General features: G+C 41.1%; 1 protein-coding gene and 1 long non-coding RNA gene across 2 annotated transcripts; both read right to left on the reverse strand.

The window, feature by feature from the left end:
• Positions 1–9,526: 9,526 nt before the first annotated feature.
• On the reverse strand, positions 9,527–13,534 carry LOC306695564. Its single transcript, XR_013767080.1, has 3 exons — positions 13,483–13,534; positions 11,902–12,130; positions 9,527–10,445 (listed from the first exon to the last, which is right to left on the reverse strand). It is a non-coding gene; the product is annotated as an uncharacterized lncRNA (long non-coding RNA).
• Positions 13,535–14,750: 1,216 nt separating this feature from the next.
• LOC306695761 (protein NLRC3-like) lies at positions 14,751–24,034 on the reverse strand. Its single transcript, XM_079159098.1, has 11 exons — positions 23,934–24,034; positions 22,260–22,357; positions 22,032–22,157; positions 21,126–21,236; positions 20,391–20,457; positions 20,081–20,309; positions 18,202–19,996; positions 17,585–17,758; positions 16,966–17,139; positions 16,358–16,404; positions 14,751–16,131 (listed from the first exon to the last, which is right to left on the reverse strand). The coding sequence occupies exons 2-11, from the start codon at positions 22,346–22,348 to the stop codon at positions 15,566–15,568; spliced, it is 3,378 nt and encodes a 1,125-aa protein (XP_079015224.1). The 5' UTR covers positions 22,349–22,357; positions 23,934–24,034; the 3' UTR covers positions 14,751–15,565.
• Between the last annotated feature and the right edge of the window lie 1,974 nt (positions 24,035–26,008).

A 26,008-nucleotide genomic window follows, 5' to 3' on the forward strand; every position in this document is an offset into this window, starting at 1 on the left:
TCTTTTTTTTTTTTTTGGTAATTGTACATTTTGTACAGTGTGAAAAAAAGAAGAAAATGAACAGAATTTGGGTCTTGTTTTCGTAACAATCTGAAAGATCAAACCTGCGTAATTAAAAGGAGTCCTGTGGAGTTTTCTTGTAAAGTGAAAACTTGACGTCTCCTCCACAGGGAACCTTTTTAAGGAAGTACTTGAAGAGAGTTCAACGAGAACATCGTGACATGTCGCCTGTCGGTGATTAGAAGACAAAGTCCGGCTGTGAAACCGTGTTTGATTTCAGTCGTCGGCCCCTTTTAGTTTATGATGGAAGAATAAATCAAATGTGTGTTTCTCGTACATTTCACTTCAGTGTTTGTTTTTTTTGGACCTTGAGAAATAAAAATCTGTTTGTTACTGGCAACAATGAATTGTTCTTTTTTGGGGGAAAAGTTATATTTTCTAAGTATTTTGAAGTATCTCAGAAAGAACCAATAACTTCAATTGATCCTGCCAGTTTGATAGAAACGATGCTCGTGCCATTTAATGATGAACTATGCAAAATGTTTTGACTTTTACGTCATTTTAAGGACATACCATGATTATTTTATGACATGCTATACTATGATGTTTTTATAACTGAAGTTATTTTTCATAATTTCACAACTTTACTTTAAAAATGTTGAAAGCTAAACTAAAAAAATCTCTTGTCTGTGTTCTGATTAAAGAGTATATTTGACTGGATTTAGATTTGATCAAATGCTTTTTACCCAAAATCTTATTGAAATCTGAACACACAAACACAGTATTTCACTGTAGTACTGTAACAATACATCCTTCCAGACATTTGGATTCCCTATTGAAAAAAAGAAAGAGTCTCATCCATAATTTCCTGCATGTGTTCGGTTGATGTGGTTAAAGGCTTCAGTTTGTTGCTCTTTTGACCCAGACAGCCCTCCAGCCTCATCGAGGTGTTTATCGGAGGCGGAGAACAGAAGTCACTTTGTCTCCGTCTATCCAGCCGTCTTCTGGCCTTCATGTCCATCACACACTGTCCTCTGCAGACATGTGAGAGCGTTTATAAAGATCCGCACGCAGCACCAAAGACGGTCCCTCACAAATAAACAACATGGGACGTTTTCAATAATTGCTTTTCCTGCAGGAATTTCTGCCCCGATACCCAAACTTTCATCGGAACAAACGGAGCGAGGGGAACCACAACCCTGCTCCTCCAAACGGCTCCAGTGTGGTCGATCCAGAGCGGAAGGCTGTGTTTATGTGCATTCTTCTGAAGTTCTGCAAACTTTGTGATTGTCAAAACAGAGGCTGATGGGAATCCAAATGAGACGCTGATAAGCAAAGAAAGTCACCGTCAGTGGATCAGAGCCGGGTTTCATGCGGCCGCTGTGTGTTTTCATATACTCTGAGTTACTACGTGATGCCAATCTTCCCTCCTCCCCTCCTCCCCTCCTCCCCTCCCCCCTCCTCTCGCCCCGCCATTATGGTCCAGACCACAACTTCCACTCAGACTCCCGACTGTCTCTCTCTTTCTACACTTCTGAGAAAAAAAAATCTAATTCAGAGGAAAAAAAAACGTTTTAGTTTTTACTCTGTTGACACATTTAAACTCTTTTTTTGCAGGTTTTAGCCAATTTAGTTTAGTCAAGGCAGCGGCTGGTTTCACGTCATTTAACTGGCAAACTGGAAACATGTTCCAGATAGATAATCCATCACAGTAAGCATTTAATTAGTTCAATTAAAATACAGCAGCGAATGAGCTGATAATGTCCTTTTAACAAAAACAAGTTCCCCGCTAATGTTTCTCACGAGGCTGCGGTGTGAACTATAGAGTTGGAGTTAAAACCTTGAAATGGATCCCGAACAGAACCAAACCCTGTTCATTAAACCCCAAATGACCAACATACAGAGAGTTTAGCTGATCTAAAAGGCTTGCCAGCAGTAGAGGAAAGGTCAGAGGTCACCAAAATCATCAGCAGTCATCTGCACTCAGTCTTCTGCAAACATGCACGAACCTCTACAGAAGATTTCATGGAAACCAGGAGAGTCGAGACACTTTGCTCTGCAACGGTTCAACATCATTTGAGCTGAACACAATGGTTTAATACAGAATCTGGCACAAAACACCAGATATCAGTAGCTCTTGGCACTCAAAGCCCATCATGGTTAGACCCTACTGTCTTCACCACACAGCATAAAAACACACAGAGCTCCTCCTCGTGTTTATGCTCTTGTTCAAGACAAGCTCCACAGCCACCAAACTCAGTCCAGAGTCCCTTGGTTTTTTCTTTGGGGTGATTTTAATGGTCCGAGTCATGAAATCTGAACCTCTGCACTCTCGCTGCTTCAAAGCTGTTGGCAAAGCAGAGCTAACGTGATCGTTAGGCTCACCAAACGCCTGCCCGCCTCCACATCGTTCCACTAATCCACCCAGAGAAACCCGAGTCAGCCTTTATGTCGGACGTAACGCGGAGAGGGACGGAGCCGCCAGACGCTTCATTTCAATGGAGACATTACACTCGACGGAGAGCAGGGTTGATGCAACAAGTCTCTGTGGAGCAAGGCACTAACACTGCCAAGAGGTTGGGGGTTCAATGCCCGCTGTGACCAACTTGCACTAATAATGTAAACAGATGTGGAGCTGTAAGGTTTCAACCCCGAGAGGATCGATTCAAAGTTCAACTCCAGTCTGGTTGTTATGGATGTTGTAATTTAAGAACTCAGTGTTTTTACAAATTGCCCTGTAAGGGGTGTGGTTTAAGTGTGTGTGTGTGTGTGTGTGTGTGTGTGTGTGTGTGTGTGTGTGTGTGTGTGTGTGTGTGTGGCGGTATGACTCAGCTGTGCAGAAACAGTTGTGGGAACTGTAGGAGTCTGGAGACGGCGAGGGGAAAGGGACTGACGTCAACTCCCTGAGGCTGAACACAGAGTGAATGAAACAACAGTGATTCAGGATCCCATCATGATTCCTGACATGTTTTATTGTCCCTCTCTTGTTCTCTTTGCGCCGTTTCTGTCCACTGTGTTTAAAAAAAAAGGAAGGGCCAACATCTTGACTCAATTTCTCACAATCAAATCTGCAAACAGAGACAAAAAAGAGAAGAAGTCTGCACAAAGACGCTCGTTCTCTAAGAAAAGCCTCCCACAGCGGATGAACACTTATTCCTTCTACATGCTGGTTTTTTCTAGTAGAGAATATCAGAATCTTGTTTTCTTAGAATTTTGCCAGTTTAAGACTTAATATTCTGTTGAGACAAAGTTCAGACGACATTCAACATTTGAGAACTCTGACTTCTTCGTTTCGATAAATAAAAAGGGGAAGGAGTTTAAATGTCTTAGAGTACGGTATCTTCAAGTATTGATAATTAAAACAAGACGATAATATGAGCAATATTATCGAGGACATTCAAACCACACAGCATTCCTGGAAATTGTCAGGTGTGGCATGAAGTATGTGCACTTACACGTCGGAGTAGCATTAATTCACCATCTCTGTCTCCACTACTCATGTGTACTTTAATTACTCACGTAACAGAATCTCAGATTTTCTTTCATTCCTGTGTTTAGAGTTTGAATTTAAAAGATAAACAAACCAATCACTACGCAACACCACACAAACGTCATATATAGAGCTTCCATACTTTAGCCTTTAAAGGCCTCAAACAGAAATTGTAGCTTCAAAAGTCAGCGGCATACAAAAGGAAACGTTCAAAGATGTAGTCGCAGGATAAAGTACCAATGACAGTGGACAAAAATCTACAACACAACAGAAACTGTGCTTCAGTAAAGCTGCTAGCTGCGTCTTCAGACATGTGTTGATTATAACGATTCTGGATATTTAAAACCGTTTAGTTCGCCTGTTCTTGTGTTGGCTTGTAAACACTTGTGTAAAGTTTTAAAATATCTTATAAAAGAAAGTCAAACAGACGGTTCGCACAAAAGTTCTGCCTCTGATTCAAATCTACACGTTTTAAGTTCTTTACTTTGTTGTGCAAAGTAGCCTCCCAGCAAGTGTAGTTAGTTTGCAAGGAAACACACACACACACACCAACCATCTGGCTTCATAAATTGTGACTCAGTGTTCCCCATTAAGTCTGCCCGTCAGCAGAGACAGAGGGATGCTGTGATATCGTTTGAAGTCACCGTTCATGTGCACCTTTTTCCGACCCTATTCCAACATCCTCGAGAGACACACACACACACACACACACACACACACACACACACAGCTGCTGGGGAAATGCTGAGTTGATATTTACCCTCCTTGCATCAGACGCCTCTACCTGCATACGTTCTGCATCACTGCATCACAAACACAAGCTTGAAAAGGGTCAGTTCACTCAGATCACAAGCGACGTCTGCCTTCACACAACACATTGGAGGTAAGAGGAAATCGATTTAGTCTGCCAACTCTCGTGGAGCAGATTATTACTCAAATATAAAATAATGAAACAAGAGAAACATGTTTGGCTCCTCGGCTCTGACCTCACCACAGCCTGAGAGGATACGCCAGACTCAGCTCAGCACAGTGGATGAGGGGGGGGGGGGGCGCGATAATAACTTCACCTGAGGAGGAGACTTGTTACAATCCACACGGCCTACAGGAACTGTGACATTTTGAAGCCTCAATATTGGCATTTTGGCCGCAGCCATCTTGGTTTTTGGCCAGAAGTGCCACGAGAGGGTGGAGCTTAATATGACCTGAAAATTTGTAGGCGACCAAAACATAAAAATTATGGACAAGTACCAGACTGGTAGCAACCTGTGAATCACAACGTAGCCCCGCCCTAAAGCATACCCTGCTTTATGGTCTGTTTGACTCTAAAAGGACCATGAATGAAGATCATGCTGTATTGAAGAAGACTTTCAAGTTTAAGGCACTTCTGCATTGGCTTCACTTTTCAGATCCGGAGGTCTGACTGAACCTTTCAGATTGGGTTTCTTTTGAAAATGAATAAATGCATTTCAGGTTCGAGTTTATCAGCTGCAGGGTCCAAAACTTTGGACATTTCTGGCTCCTCGACTGATAAGGATTCGAGAACAGTCCGACATTTTAATCCGTAATGAACACTGCAGCCTTTAGGGGTCGCTAGTGGCGCTTTAGACTTTTATTCTTAATGTAATAATTTGTTGTTTTATCTTTCCGTTATGCCCAGCACTGTTTCCATCATTTCTAATGATAACTACAGAGTTTCTCCATGGAGATTTATTACAATTCTTTATAATCTAAACTTGAGTGTTTTACAGTTTTACTCCGGCTGACCTGAAGCCAGATCATCAAACTCTAAATCTAAACCCACAGCAGAGACCGCCGTACATACCGCGAATTCTCGTCCCAGATTGTGTGTTTATAAGTGTGTGTGTGTGTGTGTGTGTAATGAAGTTTGGGGAGTGTAATGACTACCACATGCTGCTGTGTGTCGACCTGAGTGTTTGTGTCAAGCGTTAGTTTCCAGTCTGACTCATGAGATAATGGCTGAATTCTGAAGTGTGTGCACCTCCAAAAGCCACATGATGAAGAACAACACAATGTAAACCTTCAGCAGCAGCTGACAATATTGTTAAAACAGTCTGCTGCCAGAGGATTTGGTGGCATTTCTAAACTGGGCGCTCGCTCTTATGACTCGAATCGGTCCGGTTTGGGTGGTCTGTTGTTTCCAAACAAAGATGCAAATGCGCCGCTCCGAGTTCAGCCTGGTTCACCGTTCCCAAACGGACCAGTAGGTCGTGTTGACAGGAAAAGTACTGCTTAGGATGCCGTTTCTCTGCTTTGGTTTTTGGGTTGAACATCTGCGGTGTTGCTCACAAGCCGCTGGGATCCTGAAACCTGGAAGAAGGCCCCGTGGGAGAGCGGACCGCGGGGCCCCGCCAAGCCACGATATATGCACAACACACCAACATCTTCTCAGCAGAAATGTAAATGAGTTTTGACACCAACTGCATTGTCTTGGCGGAACGAATGTGGTTTTATGAATGAGCTGTGGTTCAGAAAAAAGGGAAGTTAAATAGTAAAGGTCCGGATCAAAGTCACAAAAAATGAAAATGAGCATAAGCTCAAAGCTCGGTCCGGCGGTGAGCAGGGTGGTCTGGTGGTTTGAGAAACGCATTATTACCGAAAAGTCAGCAGCTCAGTCGGTACAATCGGTGCATTATCGACAAGTCCAGTCATGACGTGAACGTAGGATTAGGACAAACCAGTCACTGCTCCAACCACAACCACACTCCTTTTTACATTTCTATTTCTAACACCTGTTCAGTATACAACATGTAACACGTGGGGCTGGGTGATAATTCAATATGATCATTTATGGTCTATCAATGGAATAATATCGTAAGGAAATCATAGATCCAGATATTGGGATACACAATAGCATTTTCTAAATTGATAATAAAACGCACATACTAATTCAAATTTCTCACAAAAATCTGAATTGATTGATTGTTTCCGGTGTAGTTAAATCAAACTATTGTCTTAATCTGATTATTCTGGTTTTGTTTGCATGCATGTAAACATAGTCAGTGTTTGGCTGGAAATATATTATTTTTTTCTCTATAATTTCACTTAAAACTGTTATGTTCAATTTGCAATTGCGTTCTTTGTAATGTTTTTAATTCATACAGCAATATACAAACTTTACCATCTTCTTATTTCATATATTGATATATATCGTTATTGAGATATGAGATTACCTATATTGAAGTAGAAGATTTTGACCATATGGCCCATCCACAGAAGGTGGTGTTTTCTTCTCTTTTGATTGTGCTAGGCTAACAGTTTCCCACTGCTTCCAGTCTTTGTGCTAAGCTAGGCTAAACACATCCTTGACCATCTGTACTGGACACAGAGAAGAAACTGATCTAAATCTTCTCTGAACAATGTCGGACTGTTGCTATAATGGACAGTTGAACTGCTAAAGAACTGATTTTAAATGACAGAATTAAACACATTTATGCAGGTCAAACTGCATTTCAATTGAGCTTTTTATTCAACTAATAATCAGAAGAAAACCTCCATCAGAAAACCAAATAACAAAAACACATATTAAAGTCATGTAACCACAGGGAAGGGAAAAGCTGCAGGAATGTGGAAAGGAAAGAAGAACCGGACCTAAAATGATTTAAAGCTGCTCTTAAATGGCACCATAATAACTGCTCATTATTCAGCTGTGTGTGTGTGTGTGTGTGTGTGTGTGTGTGTGTGTGTGTGTGTGTGTGTGTGTGTGTGTGTGTGTGTGTGTGTGTGTGTGTGTGTGTGTGTGTGTCCTCCTGACTAAAACAAACGCACCCTCCTCCTCGACCAAACCAACAGATCGATATCAAATTAAAAAGGCAAACATGCTGCGATCTTTACGGCGTGTTTACTCTCTCAGAGGCGTGTGAGACTAATTACTGCTGCTGATGTGACGTGAATTAGGAGTTTGGTCCAAAAGGAACTTTTGGTTCACGAGAGAAACAGATCATTTCAGTCAGTCAACAGTTATTATCTAAATACAGAAAAACAAAAGACATTTTCCACACCGTGAGAATTGATCTGCATAAAACCCAAACTATCTGCTCGGATGCCACCGTGAGAAAGAGAGAAAACGTCAACGGGCCTGGACGCAGCGAACCGGCTGAACCTTTCCAGTTTAAGTCGGTAAAAACCGGTCAAACACAACATACATCCATATGTTCTGAGTCCTGAGTTGAAGGGATCCGCAGTATCTTAATGTCCTTGACCTCCGGCCTCCTGCAGACCTGGAGCAGACGGAGATATCAGCGCTGTGGAGTGATGGGTGTTTGTGGGAACCTGCACATGTTCGTTATCTCAATCAAACACGTACCGGAGACGCAGCAGGAGGAGAGCTGCATGTCTCTGATGTGGTGCTTCTGGAGATCTGCAGGTCAAAGGGTTACTTCACCCAAATTATGATGTATAAATAACAACTATAACTTCCTCACTTCCCTGTAGTAGCATCTATCCCTGCAGGTTGTTATACTGTATACGTATATATATTCTGAGGTTTTGAGATATCTGGCACTGAGATTTCTCTTTTATCATAAAGTTACTATCTTTTAATTTGCAATCTGTCTCAGGACCACTTACACTCTTAAGAAATCCAATAACATATCACACAATGCTCAATAAAACATGGCCGTAGAGCCGAATCTGCTGAACATCATGCGGATCTCCTGTGTGGGATCACATTGCATTCATACATTGACCCCAAAACAACAGGAAGAAATTAGGAAAACATGTCCCACGTGTGGCAAACACTTTGTGTACGTCTGCAGGTGTGGAGGATGATCGATATCTGTGATTGTCTCTCTGGACGCCGGCAAGCGAGAACGAGTAATTGAATTCTGATTCAGCAAAACACAACCTGCAGTGTAATTATGGAACCTTGTTAAGGTATTGATTTGGGGAAAAAAAGCAAATACAGAAAAGTTTTATCAGCTTCAAACTGCTTTTCTAGTAAAAACCCTGTTCAGCCTGGCTGGCTGAACGCCTCTGTGGATGGTGGTGTTGGTGTTCATGGTCTCCAGAGGATGATTTGGAATGACTTTGGTGATCCTCTTGACTTTTCTATCCAGCGCCCCAGTTAAAGTTTTCAAATATCTACTCAATGGATTGGTCCAATTTGGGTCGGGGGTGCATGGATGAACCCAGATAACTTCCGTCTAGCGCCACCATGAGGTCAACATGTCTTTGGTTTTCTTTACGATGACCACTACGCTCTCACAGAGCCACAGGTCTGACTCGTGTTGAAACAGTGTTTAAGTGCAAACAAGATGAAAACTGAATGAAAGTTCTTTAAAGAACACAACACAATGGTTTATCTATTTAACAAGTGTTACCAGCAATGGAGCTAAAAAATAAAGTGTGTGTGACTTCAGAGGATCCAGATCCTGAACTGTGAGTCTTGTTCAAAGAGACTTCATCAGATTGCAGGTTTAGAATTCATCCACAGCCCTCAGCTGAGAACAGAGAACCAGCCTCCCTCCGTGTAAACAGATCTGTAGAAAACAAGGTTACGCGCTGAATTTCATGAGTGGATTTCTGAGTATTTTAGAGAAGGAAACCCCCCCCACACACACACACACACGAGTCACATCCCAGTTGTTTCAGCTATTCGTCTCAGCCAAGTCCACGATCTGATGATTTCTTAAAACAAACCCGTATGGCTTCGTTTCCCTCTTAAGAGAAACAGTATATTAAGTGGCCCTCGCTTACACAAGACCTTCTTTAAAATGGGTCTGAGTCTGCGCTAAAGTTCAAAAGGTGACTAAAGGTTGTTTTTTTCCACACTTTGATCTCTCAGGACATTGTTCTCCTCCTTCACATCTTTACTGTGGTTAAAAGAATAAAGAGATTCAGAGCAACTGGAAGTCTGCAATCACTCTGTAATTTGATCAAAATGACTTGAATACCTTTCATAAAATACATATTACTGAACGCTGTTTCAGCTTTTTAAAAAGCACACGGTGTTCACTTTATAAGCTGACTTCAGTATTTTAAATCTCACACACATTGTCCTGCTGCCACAAATACACCAAATGTGGATTAATCCGCCTCTGAAAGTAGTCCCCAACAAGTAGATAGATTAAAACCTACAGTGATCAGCTGTTTAAAGTTTTTTTTGGAGAGTTCTTCCCGTACCAGTGTGAGCGTCCCGAGACAAGAGGATGTGAACAGGTTGTAAAGCCAATACAAAATAAATTGAATTGAATTACTTGTTAGCAGATACATTCATGGTTTGAGTCTCGACATGAAGAAAAACAATATAGAATTGACCAAACTCATCTTTAACATTGTGTCTTTCATAAACACAAGTGAGTGAATATTTTGGCAATACACTTTACAGCTTCATCAAGATATGTTTGTGTTGATAGAATATTTAAATGTAAATCATTTATTGGAAAGGGAAACTGTATTTCCTGTCCGCTGGCGAACACAAGAGATAAAGTTGGACAGAGGAGACAGTGTCTATGTATTTAGTTTCTGTATTTGATTGATACTTTTGATCATTTTATTGGTTTATTGATTGATTTACAGTGAATCACACCTCACTCCTCAACCAACCATTAAATTAAACACAAAAAAAGACAAAATCTGTGGAACAAAGCAGCTTCTTTGCTGCAGTTTTATGATTCACAATTGAATATCCTAAGTCGGACTGAAGGGGACACGGGGGATCGTTCATCAGAGTTAATCAGTGGTCAGTTGGTCTCCGTCCTCCGCTGTATTCAACACAGGCTGCTTCCTGTCCGTCCGTGAATTGTCTGAAAAGGTGACTGAGCGTCAGTCCGGTGTTTCCTCAGCAGGTTTCTGTTTGAGTGCGGCCTCAGAGCGCACGGCGCTCCTCATGGCTCTCTGCATCAGCCAGGTGGCCACGTGGACGGAGACGAACGCACCGCCGGCGGCCCACAGCCAGTTCCTCCTGAGCCAGCTGTGAGGCTTCATACCGACTCCTCTGCAGGGGGGAGAAGACACAGAAACCGGATTTATATGCAGGTTAAAGTACCACGGTTCATACACGTTTTCACTCAGACTTTTCCAAGACTCTGAGGCAAATTTTCACGACAATACATTCTCTGAATCGTCCGTTTATGCAAGAAATATAAGAATTAAAGGATGTGTGACGTTAGCCCACGCAGAGAACACAAACAGACCTGCCCAAACATTGAAGTACCGTTTAACCATCCATTAACACCTGATGGTCAGCAAACAGCCGGGAAATGCCGGCTAATCCCAAAACTCCTCAGCCAGGTCTCTGTAAACACGCTTGTAATTGTTTACTTCCGTTTAATCAAATGACCACGATGTGCTCTCAATTTATTATTTTCTGGGATTTGGGTGTTTCTATAATCTGGAGTACTGTGATCGCCATCTTGTGGCTGTTTGCTGACCAGCAGGTGATAATGATTTGAGTTAATTGCTGCCTGCTTGTCTCTTCCCCTCTGTCCCTCACAGATCGATACGGTGCCTTACAGAGAGAAATACAGTGTTGATCAGGAGCCTCACAGTATGCAGAGCTCCTTTTATCTTCTGCAGTTTAATGTAGTTTGTCTCGCATTAGAGCAAGTTATACAGGCGACAGAACCATGATGATCATTAATTCCCTTTTCTTTTATTATTCCTTTTTATTTGCATTTTATTTTGTGTTTATTTATTAAGAAAACATCCCGTGTGTCTTGCTCTGTGTATTTGTTTTGAAGCCTCTGACCCACGTTTGTATGTATTTATGAGCCTGATGGAGAAACGCATTGAAAATAAACAGATCCTTGGTTTGATGTTTACATGATGAGTCGACGATCTCTACTTCATGATCTCTACTTCATGCACTTGATGTTGCTCAGAAAACCTAAATCGCTGCTAATGTTTGAGTCTGATTTACGCGTCAGTCCACCTGAGCGGCTTTATAGATGGTTGTTTCACGGTTTTCGGTCAACAGCGGGCAGCAAGTTCATCTGGACCCGAGCTGTTTTTGCCGGCTGATTTAATGCGTCACGGCCTTCGGCGTGGTGGAAGTGAACACCTTCACTGACCGTGGGAGCAGAGACGTTTGGGTTATTTACATAGTGTGTGTGGATGTGGAAGGTATTCAGTCTCAAAACACGTTTCTGAAATCCACAAACATCAATCATCACCAGCAGACACATTCAAAGTGAACACTGTTTGAACACAATATTACACTTGTTGTGTAAAACCTGCATTCAATTTGTATTGATGGAGAGAATTAAGGTTTTTTTCCCATTTGCCTCAATATGAAGAGTTTTCTTGGAGCGGCATCTGGTGGACAGAAGAGGAACTGCAGCTGAATACACTGCAGCTGAACACACCTGAGTCGTGGTGGTGGTTGACTAGCTGAGCACAGGTAACCAGCTGCAGGTGATGCAGGTGCTGCAGGGCGAAACACAGTTTAATACCTCGGTTTGAGTTACTTGCTCTTGGCAGCAGCCGGAGGAGCGACAGGCGGAGAGACGTAAGCGACGATGCCGGGCTCGGGAATGTACTCCTGTCTGACTTTGTACAGCTGTGGGTTTGCCTTCAGATTATACCAGCCCCAGTGGATCAGCCCCAGACTCGTTCCCATCACAATCAAGACTTTGTAGCCGTGCCAGAACTCCCGCAGACCCATGACTGACAGGCACTGAGCTGGGAAACAGGGACAAGTACGTACGTCAGCTCTCCATTCATAGATCTGATTCTATCGGTGTCATTTCACCCAATAATACTAATGGACCAAAAAAACGAGATGAGATGTATTGTATTTATTTAGTTTTCTTGTTATCACACAGATGTTTTGTGATTCACTTTATTGTCATTTTACGATCTTGAACGAGCAAAGTGTTGAAACCATTTTATTCTGATTACACACTTATTGGTTTAAGAGCTGAAGTAAAACAACAAATCAGCAAGTGAGTCAGTTTTCTTACATATAAAACAAAGCTTCTCTGCTCCCAGCTTCTCCAATTTGATCATTTACTTTTTTATCATTTTAAATTACCTTTTTAATATTGTTGCAATTTGAGTCTTTGGACTGAAAATGTCACCTTCAGTAAAACTGGAAACCTCGTGATGGACATGTTTCACTATTCTGTTGCAGAGAAGAAGAAGAATCTGATTAACCGGTAGTGAGAATAATTGTAGCCCTAAACTGATACGTGGGGTAATTGAGATGAACACTGATGTTTTATAGACTAATTATTCCACAATCAATTTGACTGATTTGTTGAACGGTATGCTAACAGGTGTTTCTATTATTTCGCCCACCCCATGTTTATAAAGGAGGGCTGCCCTCAGCTCTCTGTGTGACGCAACAGCAGCACAACCTACACACTGAGCATCATAACCTTCATGTTGCATCAGTGGTCGAATGAAACTTAGATTTACACAAGTACGGTACTTATGTGACATCTTAAGGTACTATACATGAGTATTTCCATGTACTCGAAATACATTTATATGACATTTTATTACTTCAAAATGTGTTTAATAGTTCAAAATAAGTAATAATAATCTAATAATATCATGTATAACAGTTACAGGGTACATTGTTATACTTTACATTTCCACGTACCTCACTTTTTTGACGCAGATGTTATAATATTTTTACAGAGTGGTATTTGTACTTTTACTTCAGTGAATTATCTGAACACTGGCATTAGACTGCAGTAGCTAGGTGTAGCTAAGACACTGAGTGTAACATCACAATATAAACGCTTGTGAGCATGTTAAAGAAGTCCTGGCAGCCTAAACTAGCTAACACTATCATTTAATAACACACCAAAACAAACTAAACAATGACCGGCGACTCGGCAGTTACCTAACCTGCTAACAGTTGTGTAAGCTAGCCAAGCTAACAGTGGCACGATGCTAGCAGACTGTTAGCTGCTCAATCAGACCCGTTGGTCGTCTGTTTACACAGCTGAGCAGCAGGAATCAAACTTTAAACAAACATTAAAATCATAAACGAACCTGTGATGATATAATTGAGTCGCTCTCACCTTCAGAGATCAGCTGTTTCTCCTGTTCAGAGCATGATGTCCAGATAAAGGCGGCCGACTAGCTGCCTGATCAATTTGATGAGCAGCGATCAGCGAGGTTTAGCTTAACTGTTCTCAAACTATATTATACATTATGAAGCATATTTATTATTATGTATCATTTATTATACATGGGACACTTGAGGAAATATTAATTCAAACAAAGCGTTAAACGCCTTGGTGATTTTATGACTTTTTACAGTCAGGCATCAGCGTAGGCGTCTATGGTGGTCACGTGACCTATTAAGCTTTGTACAGCTTCACAAATTGTCAATAAGAAACAGCAAAAATACACACATTCAAACTAACATGCCGGAGGCGACCGCAGAGGATTACAAAAAGAAATAAATGCATAACAAATAAAAATAGAAAAACTTAAATGAATAATATAAAGAGAAAAAGGGGACACGAAGGCATAAACTCTCATCAGGTAATTACACATATCACAGGCAATGCATGCCATTACTGTTCACATGTCCTTTTTGTTACAGTATTTAATAGTTTATAAATACAGTTCAAACTCTTTGTATAAAACACAGAAAATAGATCTTTGGCTTGTAAACTTACACTTATGTATTTACAATTTGGCTAGAATAATCAATAGATTTATCATTTACGCCCCTTCCTCAAATTTTCTGCCAAAGGTACGTTTTCTGAGAATTTTGCCTTGGGAATTGTCATTGTATTATATGGCTATGATTGCCCAAAGGTTCAGTCACGGTTCAGTGTTGAATGTAATGTAACTTAATACTTCTACTCCACTTTATCTCAGAGGAAATATTGTGTGTGTGTGTGTGTGTGTGTGTGTGTGTGTGTGTGTGTGTGTGTGTGTGAGCAATGTGAGTGTTTCACTACACAGGACGAGACTCCCCCTCTTACAGGGAACACAGTGACACTGAGGGACTATCTGAAAATAATCCAAACCCAGGGTAAAGAGGTTGAGTGAAGGTGTGGAGGAGGATCAGTGTGTCGGAGGAGACTCTAAAGGCACAGGTAAAGGCCTTTTAGGCTGCTAGCTGTTGTGGATGACATGCTGGTAAGAATCATTCACCTTTATCCTGGATTGCTCTCATTAAAATAATAGTCGAAATTAAAAAAAGTGTTCCTCTGTGATCCCATTGCAGCATGACCTGTCTGATTTTAAAGGTTTGTTTTGTTAAAAGACAAATAATTGATATTCAATCAGAGGAAGAAGAAATCAGCCATTCAGGCCACAATGTCGATCATATTTCAAAAGAGTTTTATTGAAAGAAAAACTCTTCGACGAAAGAAAAATGCAGGTATGGGTCTCATAACATACAATATACACATCACAGAGTCATGTATCATGTCATGGTTTCAAGTGAAAAAATACAAAAATACATTTATATGCAAAATATATGTAAAAAGTCTATCAGTATTTTTACATCAAAATCCCTCTTTTCTCTTCTGTAAAAGGGTTTAAATGTTTGATGACTCATCCTGCACTCAGGTGTTAACGAAAAAACATCTAATCAAATGAGACTTTTGATTGCAATCCCTCTGGTAACTGTAAACTGCTCAAATATTCTGTTTCCCTGTGACATACCTCACAGTAAAGAAGCTAAAGAGGCTCTAACTTCCATTTCACTGGAACTTTAAGTAATAAAGTTATTCAGCACCAAACACTCTCTGGCTCTTACAGACTTATAGAGATCCAGGGTTTAACTTTTGTTACTTCTCATCCTTACAAGGAATAATTTGTTGACCTTCCTCCAGTAAACCACTGGAACCTGGTGGACCTCTGTACATTAAGTTAAGTGGAGACATATTAGTGGAAAACTGCTTCATGGATAATTTATTGCATTGTAATGTTCTGTTAGTGGCGTTCAGGTACCAACCCTTGCCCTCAAATCAGCCAGTGAGGTACAAGTATGAGAAATCTTTATCCGTTCAGTCTCTGACTAAAAAGGACAAAAAGTCTTGACGTGGTTCAGAATGATGCAGCTATAATTTGAACAAAAACGTGGGCTTATCACAGTAAGCTGTGTGAGTGTTATCTTAACACAGGAGCAGACTCTCCCTCCTACAGTGAACACAGAGACACTGAGGTATCAGGCACCCAGAAACCAAACCCAGGGTAAAGAGGTTCAGTGAAGGTGGTCTTGAAGGTGTGGAGGTGGATCAGTGTGTCGGAGGAGACTCTGTAGAAGGACAGAGTGCCAGCAGGCCAGTCCACATACACTCCTACTCTGTAAGGGACAGAGGAGGAGGAAGAGGAGGAGGAGGAGGAGTAGTAGTGAGGGAGCTCTGTTCTTATTTGTTTGTGCCAGACAGCGTCGTAACCATCAGTATCGGAGCAAAAAAGACACCAGGACTGATCGTTCCCTCCAAACCTGCACTCGTTTATGTTTCCTTTCCTCTTGATTCCTTTGTAGGTCACTGCTACATCACCTCTTCCTCTCCACTCGACCTCCCAGTAACAGCGACCAGTCAGACCATTTGTACACATAACCTGATACCAGTGGTCAAACCTCTCTGCATGATCAGGATACGGCCGCTTCTCTCTCACACGTGTCACCTTTCTGTTGTTGTCAGACAGTTTGAGGTTTCCGTTTACTGTGTTTGTGTCCAGTGTGAGTTCACAGGCATCTGATGAAGACAACGAGACACAATACAGCAGCAGTTTATCATCTAACACACCTGATGGGTTTGTTGCTTCATTATCAGACTGACTGTTAAATAGATCAAATCTTCACAATGACTCATCTTTTTGGATCTTCTTACGAACTGAGAATTGAATACAGATACACAAACATTTGATTTAAACTAACATGTGTTGTCTTGCTTTCATGAATCAAAGTGAACACACGCTTACACTTCCTCAGACCAGGTCTCAGCCACTGCTCTCCACCAGGATCCACTCTGGAGGAAGAAACAAAGTCAGAAGGAACCTTCAGAAGCTTCCTCATCAGTGAACTTCAGAATTGAGATATAAAATATTAAAAATAAAACTACAATAGAATAACAACAAAAGGTCAGACAAAGAGGGAAAAAACAAGACAATAAAATACAAAAAGGTCAAAATATATCTTATAGCATTGATTTTAAAAAAAGATTCAAGTCAGTGGTCAACATATACGTTTTTATCTTGGATTGAAAAATATTAAGTAATGTCGATTTTATTCATATACAGCCCAATACCACAAATCACAAATGTGCATGCAGGGGTTTTATAATCCGTTCAGCATCTGATACCCTCCACCCTTACACCCTTGATTCAGAATAGGTAATGGTTTGTAAACACTTGGGTATTTGTCATAAAGAATGTGTGTCATACACATCCTGGTCTGATATTAGTAAGGAGGTCAGTCTCAGCGGGGACAGGGACTCAGCAGTGCTGCTGGTAAAGACTGTGAACCAACAGTCCTCACTTTGTCAGTGTGACAGAGAAACAGTGTGTGAGCTCTTGTTGTCTGTTCATACCTGAGAGTGTCCAGTCTCCAGTGTGGATCCTCCAATCCAGCAGACAGCAGCTTCACTCCTGAGTCTCCTGGGTGGTTGTAGCTCAGGTCCAGCTCTTTCAGATGGGAGGGGTTGAATGTCAGTGCTGAGGCCAGAGAGGTACAGCCTTCCCCTGTGATCAGACAGCCTGACAGCCTGGAGAGGTAGACACAGAATTATATTTAATTCATTTTCATCTATTCTTTCCTTGGTTCATCAGAGCTTGTTGATGAAAACAGCTGCCTGCTGCTGCTAAAAAAGTCACTGATTAGAACAGTGAGAGGCGTTTCAACGGTCCGAGGAGATGACTGTCTCATATGATAAAAGTTTGTCATCTTGAGTGACACCATTTACACCGGGCGTGATTATTTGATCCACTGCTGGATGTAAAAATAATGATAAGATCCGCTTTAATGATTGTAGACTGTGCCCTTTGCAGAAAAATTAAGAAACTTGCTGAAAGGTTAACAATTTCTTAAGGAAAATTGGTACTGCAGCTTTTGATAAATCCTGCTGATGCTGAGTATCTTTTTACGTACAAATTAACTTGTATGCCAAGCAATATTTAAATACTTATCCGTTAGGCAAAAGAAAAACTGACCTGAGAGTCTTCAGTGTGCAGTGCGGACTCTCTAGTCCAGCAGTGAGCAGCTTCACTCCTGAATCCTTCAGGTTGTTGTTACTCAGGTCCAGCTCTCTCAGACTACAGGACTGGGAGCTGAGAAGTGAGGACAGAGCTGCACAGCTTCTCTCTGACAGATTACATCCACTCAGCCTGAAGGAGAGTTGGTGACAGAGCAAACACTGATACGGTTTCACATTTCTAAGGTTGCCTTTACAAAGAACAATCAAGCATAAGGGTCTCGTGTGACAAGACCATCTTTTAAATGATCATTGTTTTTTGTTGTGTATATTACTGGGATTTAACAAATTATTAATTAATAAAAAAAAATAAAAAAGTTAGGTCATACCTCTGTTATCACAATGATTTACACAAATTCATCAAAGCCTTAAATGAACGAGCTATAATATGACAGATACTTTTTTAATTTCATGGCTGCATTAATCTTTGGAGGTACAATGAAACTGAAGAAACGATCTGAAAGATTTTTCAATTGATCAACTAATCAACTGATTAAAACTATCTGCTGACAAAGACTCATTAGTTGAGAACATTCCGGCACATGAGACACATTTAGCCCTTATATTTACACTTACAGAGCTTTGTTGGAGGCTTTGACCACAGGCAGCAGCCTCAGAAGAACTTCCTCTGAAGCAGAGTATTTCTTCAGGTCAAACACATCCAGATTGTTTTCTGATGATAGCAAGATGAAGCCCAGAGCTGACCACTGAGCGGGAGACAGTTCATCTTTGGAGAGACTTCCTGATCTCAGGGACTGTTGGAGCTCCTCCACTAGAGAACCATCATTCAGTTCATTCAGACAGTGGAACAGATTGATGCTTCTCTCTGGAGACAGATTCTCACTGATCTTCTTCTTGATGTACTCAACTGTTTCTTGATTGGTCTCTGAGCTTCTTCCTGTCTGTGTCATCAGACCTTGCAGAGGATTTTGATTGGTTGGCAGAGAAAGACCCAGGAGGAAGCGGAGGAACAGGTCCAGGTGTCCATTTGGACTCTGTAAGGCCATGTCCACAGCACTCTGGTAGAGATGTGTTGGTTCAGGTTTGATTCTAAATGGAAACCACCACCAGGAGTTTGATTGTTTTTCTGACAGCAGATTGACACCAGAGTTGATGAATGTCAGATGGACATGAAGAGCAGCCAGAAACTCCTGAACACTCAGATGGACAAAGCAGAACACCTTGACCTGGTACAGTCCCCTCTCCTCTTTAAAGATCTGTGTGAACACTCCTGAGTACATTGAGGCCGCTCTGATATCGATGCCACACTCTGTCAGGTCGGATTCATAGAAGATCAGGTTGCCTTTCAACAGTTGCTCAAAAGCCAGTTTTCCAAGTGACAAAATCATCTTCCTGTTTTCCGGACTCCAGTGTGGATCAGTCTCAGCTCCTCCATCAAACTTGATGTTCTTCAGTTTGGTCTCAACCACCAGGAAGTGGATGTACATCTCAGTCAGTGTCTTGGGCAGCTCTCTGGTCTTCATCACATCCTTCAGAACTGTAGCAGTGATCCAGCAGAAGACTGGGATGTGGCACATGATGTGGAGGCTTCGTGATGTCTTGATGTGGGAGATGATTCTGCCGGACTGCTCCTCATCACTGAATCTCTTCCTGAAGTACTCCTTCTTCTGTGAGTCAGTGAACCCTCTGACCTCTGTCACCATGTCAACCCACTCGGGAGGGATCTGATTGGCTGCTGCGGGTCGGGTGGTTATCCAGAGGCGAGCGGACGGAAGCAGTTTCCCCCTGATGAGGTTTGTCAGCAGCACGTCCACTGAGGCGGACTCTGTAACATCAGTCAGGATCTCATTGTTCAGGAAGTCTAGAGGATGTCGACACTCGTCCAGACCGTCAAAGATGAAGACGACCTGGAACTCTTCAAACCGGCAGATTCCCGCTTCTTTGGTTTCTCTGAAGAAGTGATGGACAAGTTCCACCAAGCTGTACTTTTTCTCCCTCAGCACATTCAGCTCTCTGAAAGTGAATGGAAATGTGAACTGTATGTCCTGGTTGGCTTTGTCTTCAGCCCACTCCAGAGAGAACTTCTGTGTTAAGACTGTTTTCCCAATTCCAGCCACTCCCTTTGTCATCACAGTTCTGACTTGCTTCTGTCTTTCAGGTAAGGGTTTAAAGATGTCCTCGCATCTGATTGTTCTTTCTGGTCCGTCTGGTTTCCTGAATGCCATTTCAATCTGTCTGACCTCGTGTTCATCGTTGACCCCAGCGGCCCCTCCCTCTGTGATGTAGAGCTCCGTGTACATCTGATTCAGAGGAGTTGGATTTCCTGCTTTAGCGATCCCCTCAAACACACACTGAAACTTGTTCCGCAGGTTGGATTTGAGTTGACGTTGACAAACTGCAGCAACAGTTCCTGGATGAACACACAATAAATGAGATTAGTCAGTGGGTGTTCATGTAAATATGAGAAAAGTAGAGTGTGGAGAAATCCTCTTACGGCTCTGCAGACAGTCAGCCAGCTTTTCCTGCTTCATGCTCCTCAGGACCTGCAGTGTGATCTTCAGAAATGCCTCTCTGCTGCTCCTCCTCTTCTCTTCCTCCTCACCATCCAACACCTCCCCATCCTCACTCTGCCTCTTTAGGCATTCTGGGTAATCAAGGCTCAGAATCCTTTGGAACGTTTTCAGCTCGCTCTTCACAAGGGTGAACATGATTTTCTCAAGATCCTGGAAGATAAGAAACCCTAATAATTTAAAATTGTGTTTATTTTATTTGGAGGTAAAAGTTGTTCTTGGACATTTACACACCAGAAATGTTAAGTCCAAATCCATTGGATGATGCTTGACGGACTGGTCACTGGGAACTTGCCAAACACTGCAGAGAAAACAGAAAATATGATGATTCAAAATATTTAGCATATGTTGCTTTTGGGGACATGTACTAGAATAGGTGAAACTATTTTCTGGTATGACACCCAAGAAGCTCAATTTCATTGTGAAATAGCATCTCATTTATTACATACTTTAATTTTCAACCATGTTGTACATCTGAATTTCCTGAAAAACTGGTCTGTGTCTTTGTACTAAATCTGGTGCTGATAGATAGAAAGCCTTGGGAAAGAAAAGTGATTTTGTTTATGAAAAAAAAGCATGGTCGCTCAAACATGATTCTCAAACCTCATCACGTTGGAGTTATATACTTTCAGGTGGTCTTAAATTTTGATGTTCAATTACAGCTCCCCAATCAGCACAAATAAGCATTATGTTGCGTGGAACTATTGGTGATATTTTCAAAACAATATGCAAATCCCAAAGTCAACGGAATAACGACAATAATAACTTTAATGTAAAGTACCTTTAAAAACAGAGTTTACAAAGGGCTTCGACAGACAAAGCAAAAGCTGGATACTCAGGAGACAATCAAACAACAGAAAGGCCAAACAAAAGCAAGACACAATTAATAATAAATAAATAAATTTTTGTTTCATGACTTGATAGAAGGAGAGCTGCAGAATAACAAACTCGTCTGGTTTAACTTCTTACCTGTCTTCAGCAGAGGGGTGATCATCTGTGAAGGTAATAGGTTCGATCATGGACTGGTCACTTTTGATGAACACACAGTCTGATACGGGAGAGTCTGGTCTCTGAGGATCACTGATAGAAACAGACAGAAACATCAAACCACCTCTCAAACCTTCAGCTATATATTTATGGCTGACTGATTAAAGTCTGAGCTTGAATCAAAGAGAACCCGTCCGGAAAACCCAAGAGGCGCTTTCAAACAAATGGTTACAGCTGCTGCTCTTGTGTAGGTGTTTACATCTATTTACATCACGCACCCGAACTGATGATTGATGAAAACACTCACTCGTTCTTTGCTGGCTAGTGCACTTTATTTACATCCTGCCTTTTCATTTGAGTATCTGAAGACATTTGAGTCACCACCATTCTCTATATGGAGCCCTAAATAACTCTGAACAAAAGAAAAGTGCACATGGCAGCTACATTACTTTAAAATCTGATATCTGCGACGTCACAGCAGCCACACCCTTAATTATGCCTAACTTTAACCCTTAATATAATTTAAACGGATGACTTATAATAAAAAGTCATCCCCGGTACAGTCATGTACGGGGATATAGAGACCAACACCGTTTTTTGTAATCATGTTTATTTCTGCAGTAAAGCTGGACCTTTTAACACAGGGATCTACGGGGATTGACTCGCTTTTGGAGCCAGCCTCAAGTGGCCATTTGAGGAACTGCGTTTCTTTTTTCCACATCTGCGTTGGCTTCACTTTGCAGCACCGGATGTTGGAGGTGGAGAACGTTACAGGGCTGTTCTTTGACAGTCAAATGTTGCACGAATGAAACGTTCCTCCAACAACAACATTGTTAGAACTCGTACACAACGTGATGTTATGGGAACATCCCTTGCTGGCTGACTTACTGTGTCTCTGTAGGAAGTTCTCCTTTAAACGCTAGAGGAGGCGTCATGGACCTGTTGCTCTTGAGGGACACACAGCTGGGTTCAGGTCTGGGAGAGTCTGGTCTCCGCTGCTGCTGCTGCTCTGGGCTTCAACACAACACACACGGAGCTCTGACTGTGAGTAATGTTGGTGGAGGGATTTGTGTGCTGAGCTCTGACATGGAGAAGATTCAGAGATCCTCGTCTTACCTTCGAGCTTTGGTCTGGCTGTCATGATCCTCACACAGAGCGGTTTTAGAAGGAGGGCCTCCCTCCTCTGCCTCCTCACACTGATTCATAGCAGAGCCCTGCACCATCACAACAACACATCAAGATGCTGTCAGCACTCACATGTTATTCATCATCATTCCTGTCACTGACAGGGACTGCTGGATTGATTGAGGCTGCACTACTGGTGTTCTGTTGTTGTTTTTTGTCATGTATCCAGGAATTAAGGGGGGACAAGTTAACTGATAACACAAAATATTTAAATTCTAGTATCAAATTAAACTCAAACTACAAACAATTTAGTTTGGTTACAGAAAAAAAATGCTTATATTCTTTTATGTCACATTTTCATTTTTAAGCTGTTGTAAAACTGCTTAGTATCTTAATTACTCAAAATAAAAATGGCAACCATGAAAAAAAAGTGTTTTGTTATAAAATTAGTTGACCATGTGAACTGTGAGATACCAACCACCAAAATCATTTAGCCCGACCTTAAAAACTAAACTAAAACTAAATCAGAACTAAAGGTTGTGGGACATTTTCATACCACTTTTAGAAGAAAATAAAAAAATCATAATAACGTCATGAAAAGACACCATTCACCAGCTATGGATAGAACATGCTGAAGCTCCATAGTTATACAGTCTGAGGAAGATAAACAACAGATGAGCTGATGTAGTTCTGCTATTATTCCTCTAGATGGAACACCTCAGCAGCCTGCTGTCAGCCATCAGAGCAGCTGCACAGAAAACTGGAGTGCGCCTCTATTGTGATCTGCACGGTAATCAACGGATTTAAAAGTTGACCTTTGACGTCTGGAAGGAGAAAATAATCTGCGACACGACGAGAGAGCGAAAGTGAAAGTTAGAGAGACGGAGAGGAGTGGGCGGCTGCCCAAAACAATAAAGATCCTGTAAGTCATTATAACTAGATACTATCTCCAAAAAATGACTTTTACTATCTCATAATTATGAGATGCTAGGTCATAAAAACAGAGGTTTCTCCCGTATCAGCTTCTCTGCACTGGCTCCCTGTAAAATCCAATTTTAAAACCACCGCTACTATTATTATTAGTCCTATTTCTATTATTATTATTATAGCTGTTGTGTTATTATTGTCTCTCTCTCTCTCGCTCTCGCTCTCTCTCTCTCTCTCTCTCTCTCTCTCTCTCTCTCTCTCTCTCTCTCTCTCTCTCTCTCCCCAACTGGTCGAGGCAGAGCCCGGTTCTTCCCAAGGTTACGAAATGTTAAAGGGGATTTCTCTGTAAATGAGACCTGCTCTATATGAAAACTGTGTTGACATAACTTCTCTTCTCTGTATGATTTGGCGTGATATAAATAATTAAATTGAATCGAGCGAAAGTCAGAAGATCTCCAAAGTCATTAAGATTCATTCTGTGGAAAACAGACGTCGCCGTTCCTAAAGTCCCGACGCTAACACTCCAAAAAAATATTCTATACTGGAGCAGCTCCAACAATCCTATTGCTCTTCAACACTAAATAAGCAGTAAGCATCTTGATGGCTTTAGTGTAGAGACAGAGACCAGGTTAGTCAAGTGAAAGGAGTTAAAAGAGACCGAAATCTTCACATCACATTACAAATGTATCCTCAAAGTTATCTCCATAATGCATAAAAAGGAAAACATGACTTTCTTACCTTAAGGTTTCATATTACGTACGTAAAAAGTCCAGTCACTCTGGACCTGGAGTTAATTAACCCGAGTCAATCATATCGAGTCAAGAAAGTTTACAAGAAATGAAGAACGAGGAAGTCAGGATGTGACGAAGACGTCACATCCTACTTACTCAGCTTCCTCTTTTGAAATGAGCTGCTGCAGCAGATTCTAAATCACAGTCAGCAGCCTCAGACAGATACCAGGGTCATTTGGTTTTTTTGGGGGGGATTCAGAAAAGCTGCTATCAATATATGGTGAACCCTCTGCCAACTCCATCTTTAAAAATCTATGATGCAAAGCCAAACTTTACAGCTAAATCCTACACAACCTCATTTTAAATAGTGGAGATCTCAAACATACCAAAATATTTCAGGCTGAATTTTGTCTATAGCACAAAATATGTAGAATATTAATGTTTGATGGGAATGTTGAATCTTAGGATTGGATGTTTCACTCAGTATTCGCTTCATAGAGCTTCAATGAAGAGTCGGAACAAGATGTTTGTGTAAAAGTGAGATTTAGGATGAGAATATAAATGTTTTTTAGCATTAGGCACAGATACAGAGTACACAGGTACAGAGAGGAGAAACATGAAAAGAAAGAACTTAAGAGGCTTAAGAGAAGAAAACACCACGGAAACATCGACAATGGATTCAGAAAATGTGGCAAATTTGAATCCACTGGACAAGTCTTCAGTGTAACAGCAATAAATAACAAATACACACACATCAAGTCTGTAACGTGAAACCAGTCAAACCAATTTGTCTGATTTTATTTTGTGTTTATTAACCTGCAAAGTACATACAAATTGAGAAAAGACCAATTAGAGGAAAATACTAATTCATAATAGGATGATGAAAAACATGGTCGTCACATGACTGAGAGCTGTTTTTGCGGTCTCACCATGAGGAGAAGTCTGAAACAGTTCCCAATCACCAATGATGCTACATTAAAAAAAGAGGATGTGTTGTCACACGTTGTCTGTGTTTCAGAGTGGAATGACTCACTGCAGTGAATCACTGCAGTATTTCAATATTCTGTTATTTACGTTACATTTTTACAGCATTAGAAAGAAAGTATGGTCAATGAGAATTTTAGTCAATCTCATCTCAGCTGGCTGTTGCTCCAGGAGTCTATTTGACTCTAAACAGACCATAATTTACTAAATGAACATCATGCTGTATTGAAGAAGACTTGAAACTAGAGATTGAGACCATAAACTCATGTTTACAATGTTTACTGAGGTAATAAATCAAGAGAGAAGTAGAGTCATTTTCTCATAGACTTCTATGCAACCAGAGGAGTCGCCCCCTGGTGGTCATTAGCGAGAATGCAGGTTTAAGACACTTCCTCATTGCACCCGGTGACAAACATACAAACCAAATCAGAAACATAACATCCTTGGAAAAAGTAATAAATACTCCAGGACTAAAAATCCTAAACTAAATTGAAGTATGAACTTAATAAATAAATGTTATTTTTTTAATGACAATCAATTATTATCTGTTATGAATGATTCACAGGCTGAACGTATTAATAAACTGTTGCAGTGACACGTTATGTTTTTGGCGATGGGAAGACGTCAGGTGCTGCATGTGAAAAAAACTCGTCATTTGAAGCTGGGAAGTCCGACGGCTGCCCGATAAGACAAACACACGACATCAAGGCTACGCTCACATGCTGCCGAAGCTTTTTCAAAAGAAAGCAGTTAATTAATGACTAAAAAGGTCAACAATCGGTCATCCACCTTCTAGAAAACACTGTTTCTACATTATCACATGCAGCCGTGAAGCTTCTCCTGAGTCCGAAAATGTGTTTGAACTGAAGGACAGGCGTAATATTTGTACTGTTTTTCATAGCAAACTGAATCACAGAGATAACATAACATAAATAACAACTGAAGAAAATGAGTTAAATGGTTTAATGGCATGAAGGGTTTTTTATATCTTACAATGCCATTCATTTTACACATCTCGAGGGGTTTGAGGGTGATTCTGGTATTTATTTTTAGATTAAATATAATAAAATTTGACAAATCAGGGACTAAACATTTATA

Source organism: Pholis gunnellus (genome assembly GCF_910591455.1).
Source record: "Pholis gunnellus genome assembly, chromosome: 5".
Lineage (NCBI taxonomy): Eukaryota > Metazoa > Chordata > Actinopteri > Perciformes > Pholidae > Pholis > Pholis gunnellus.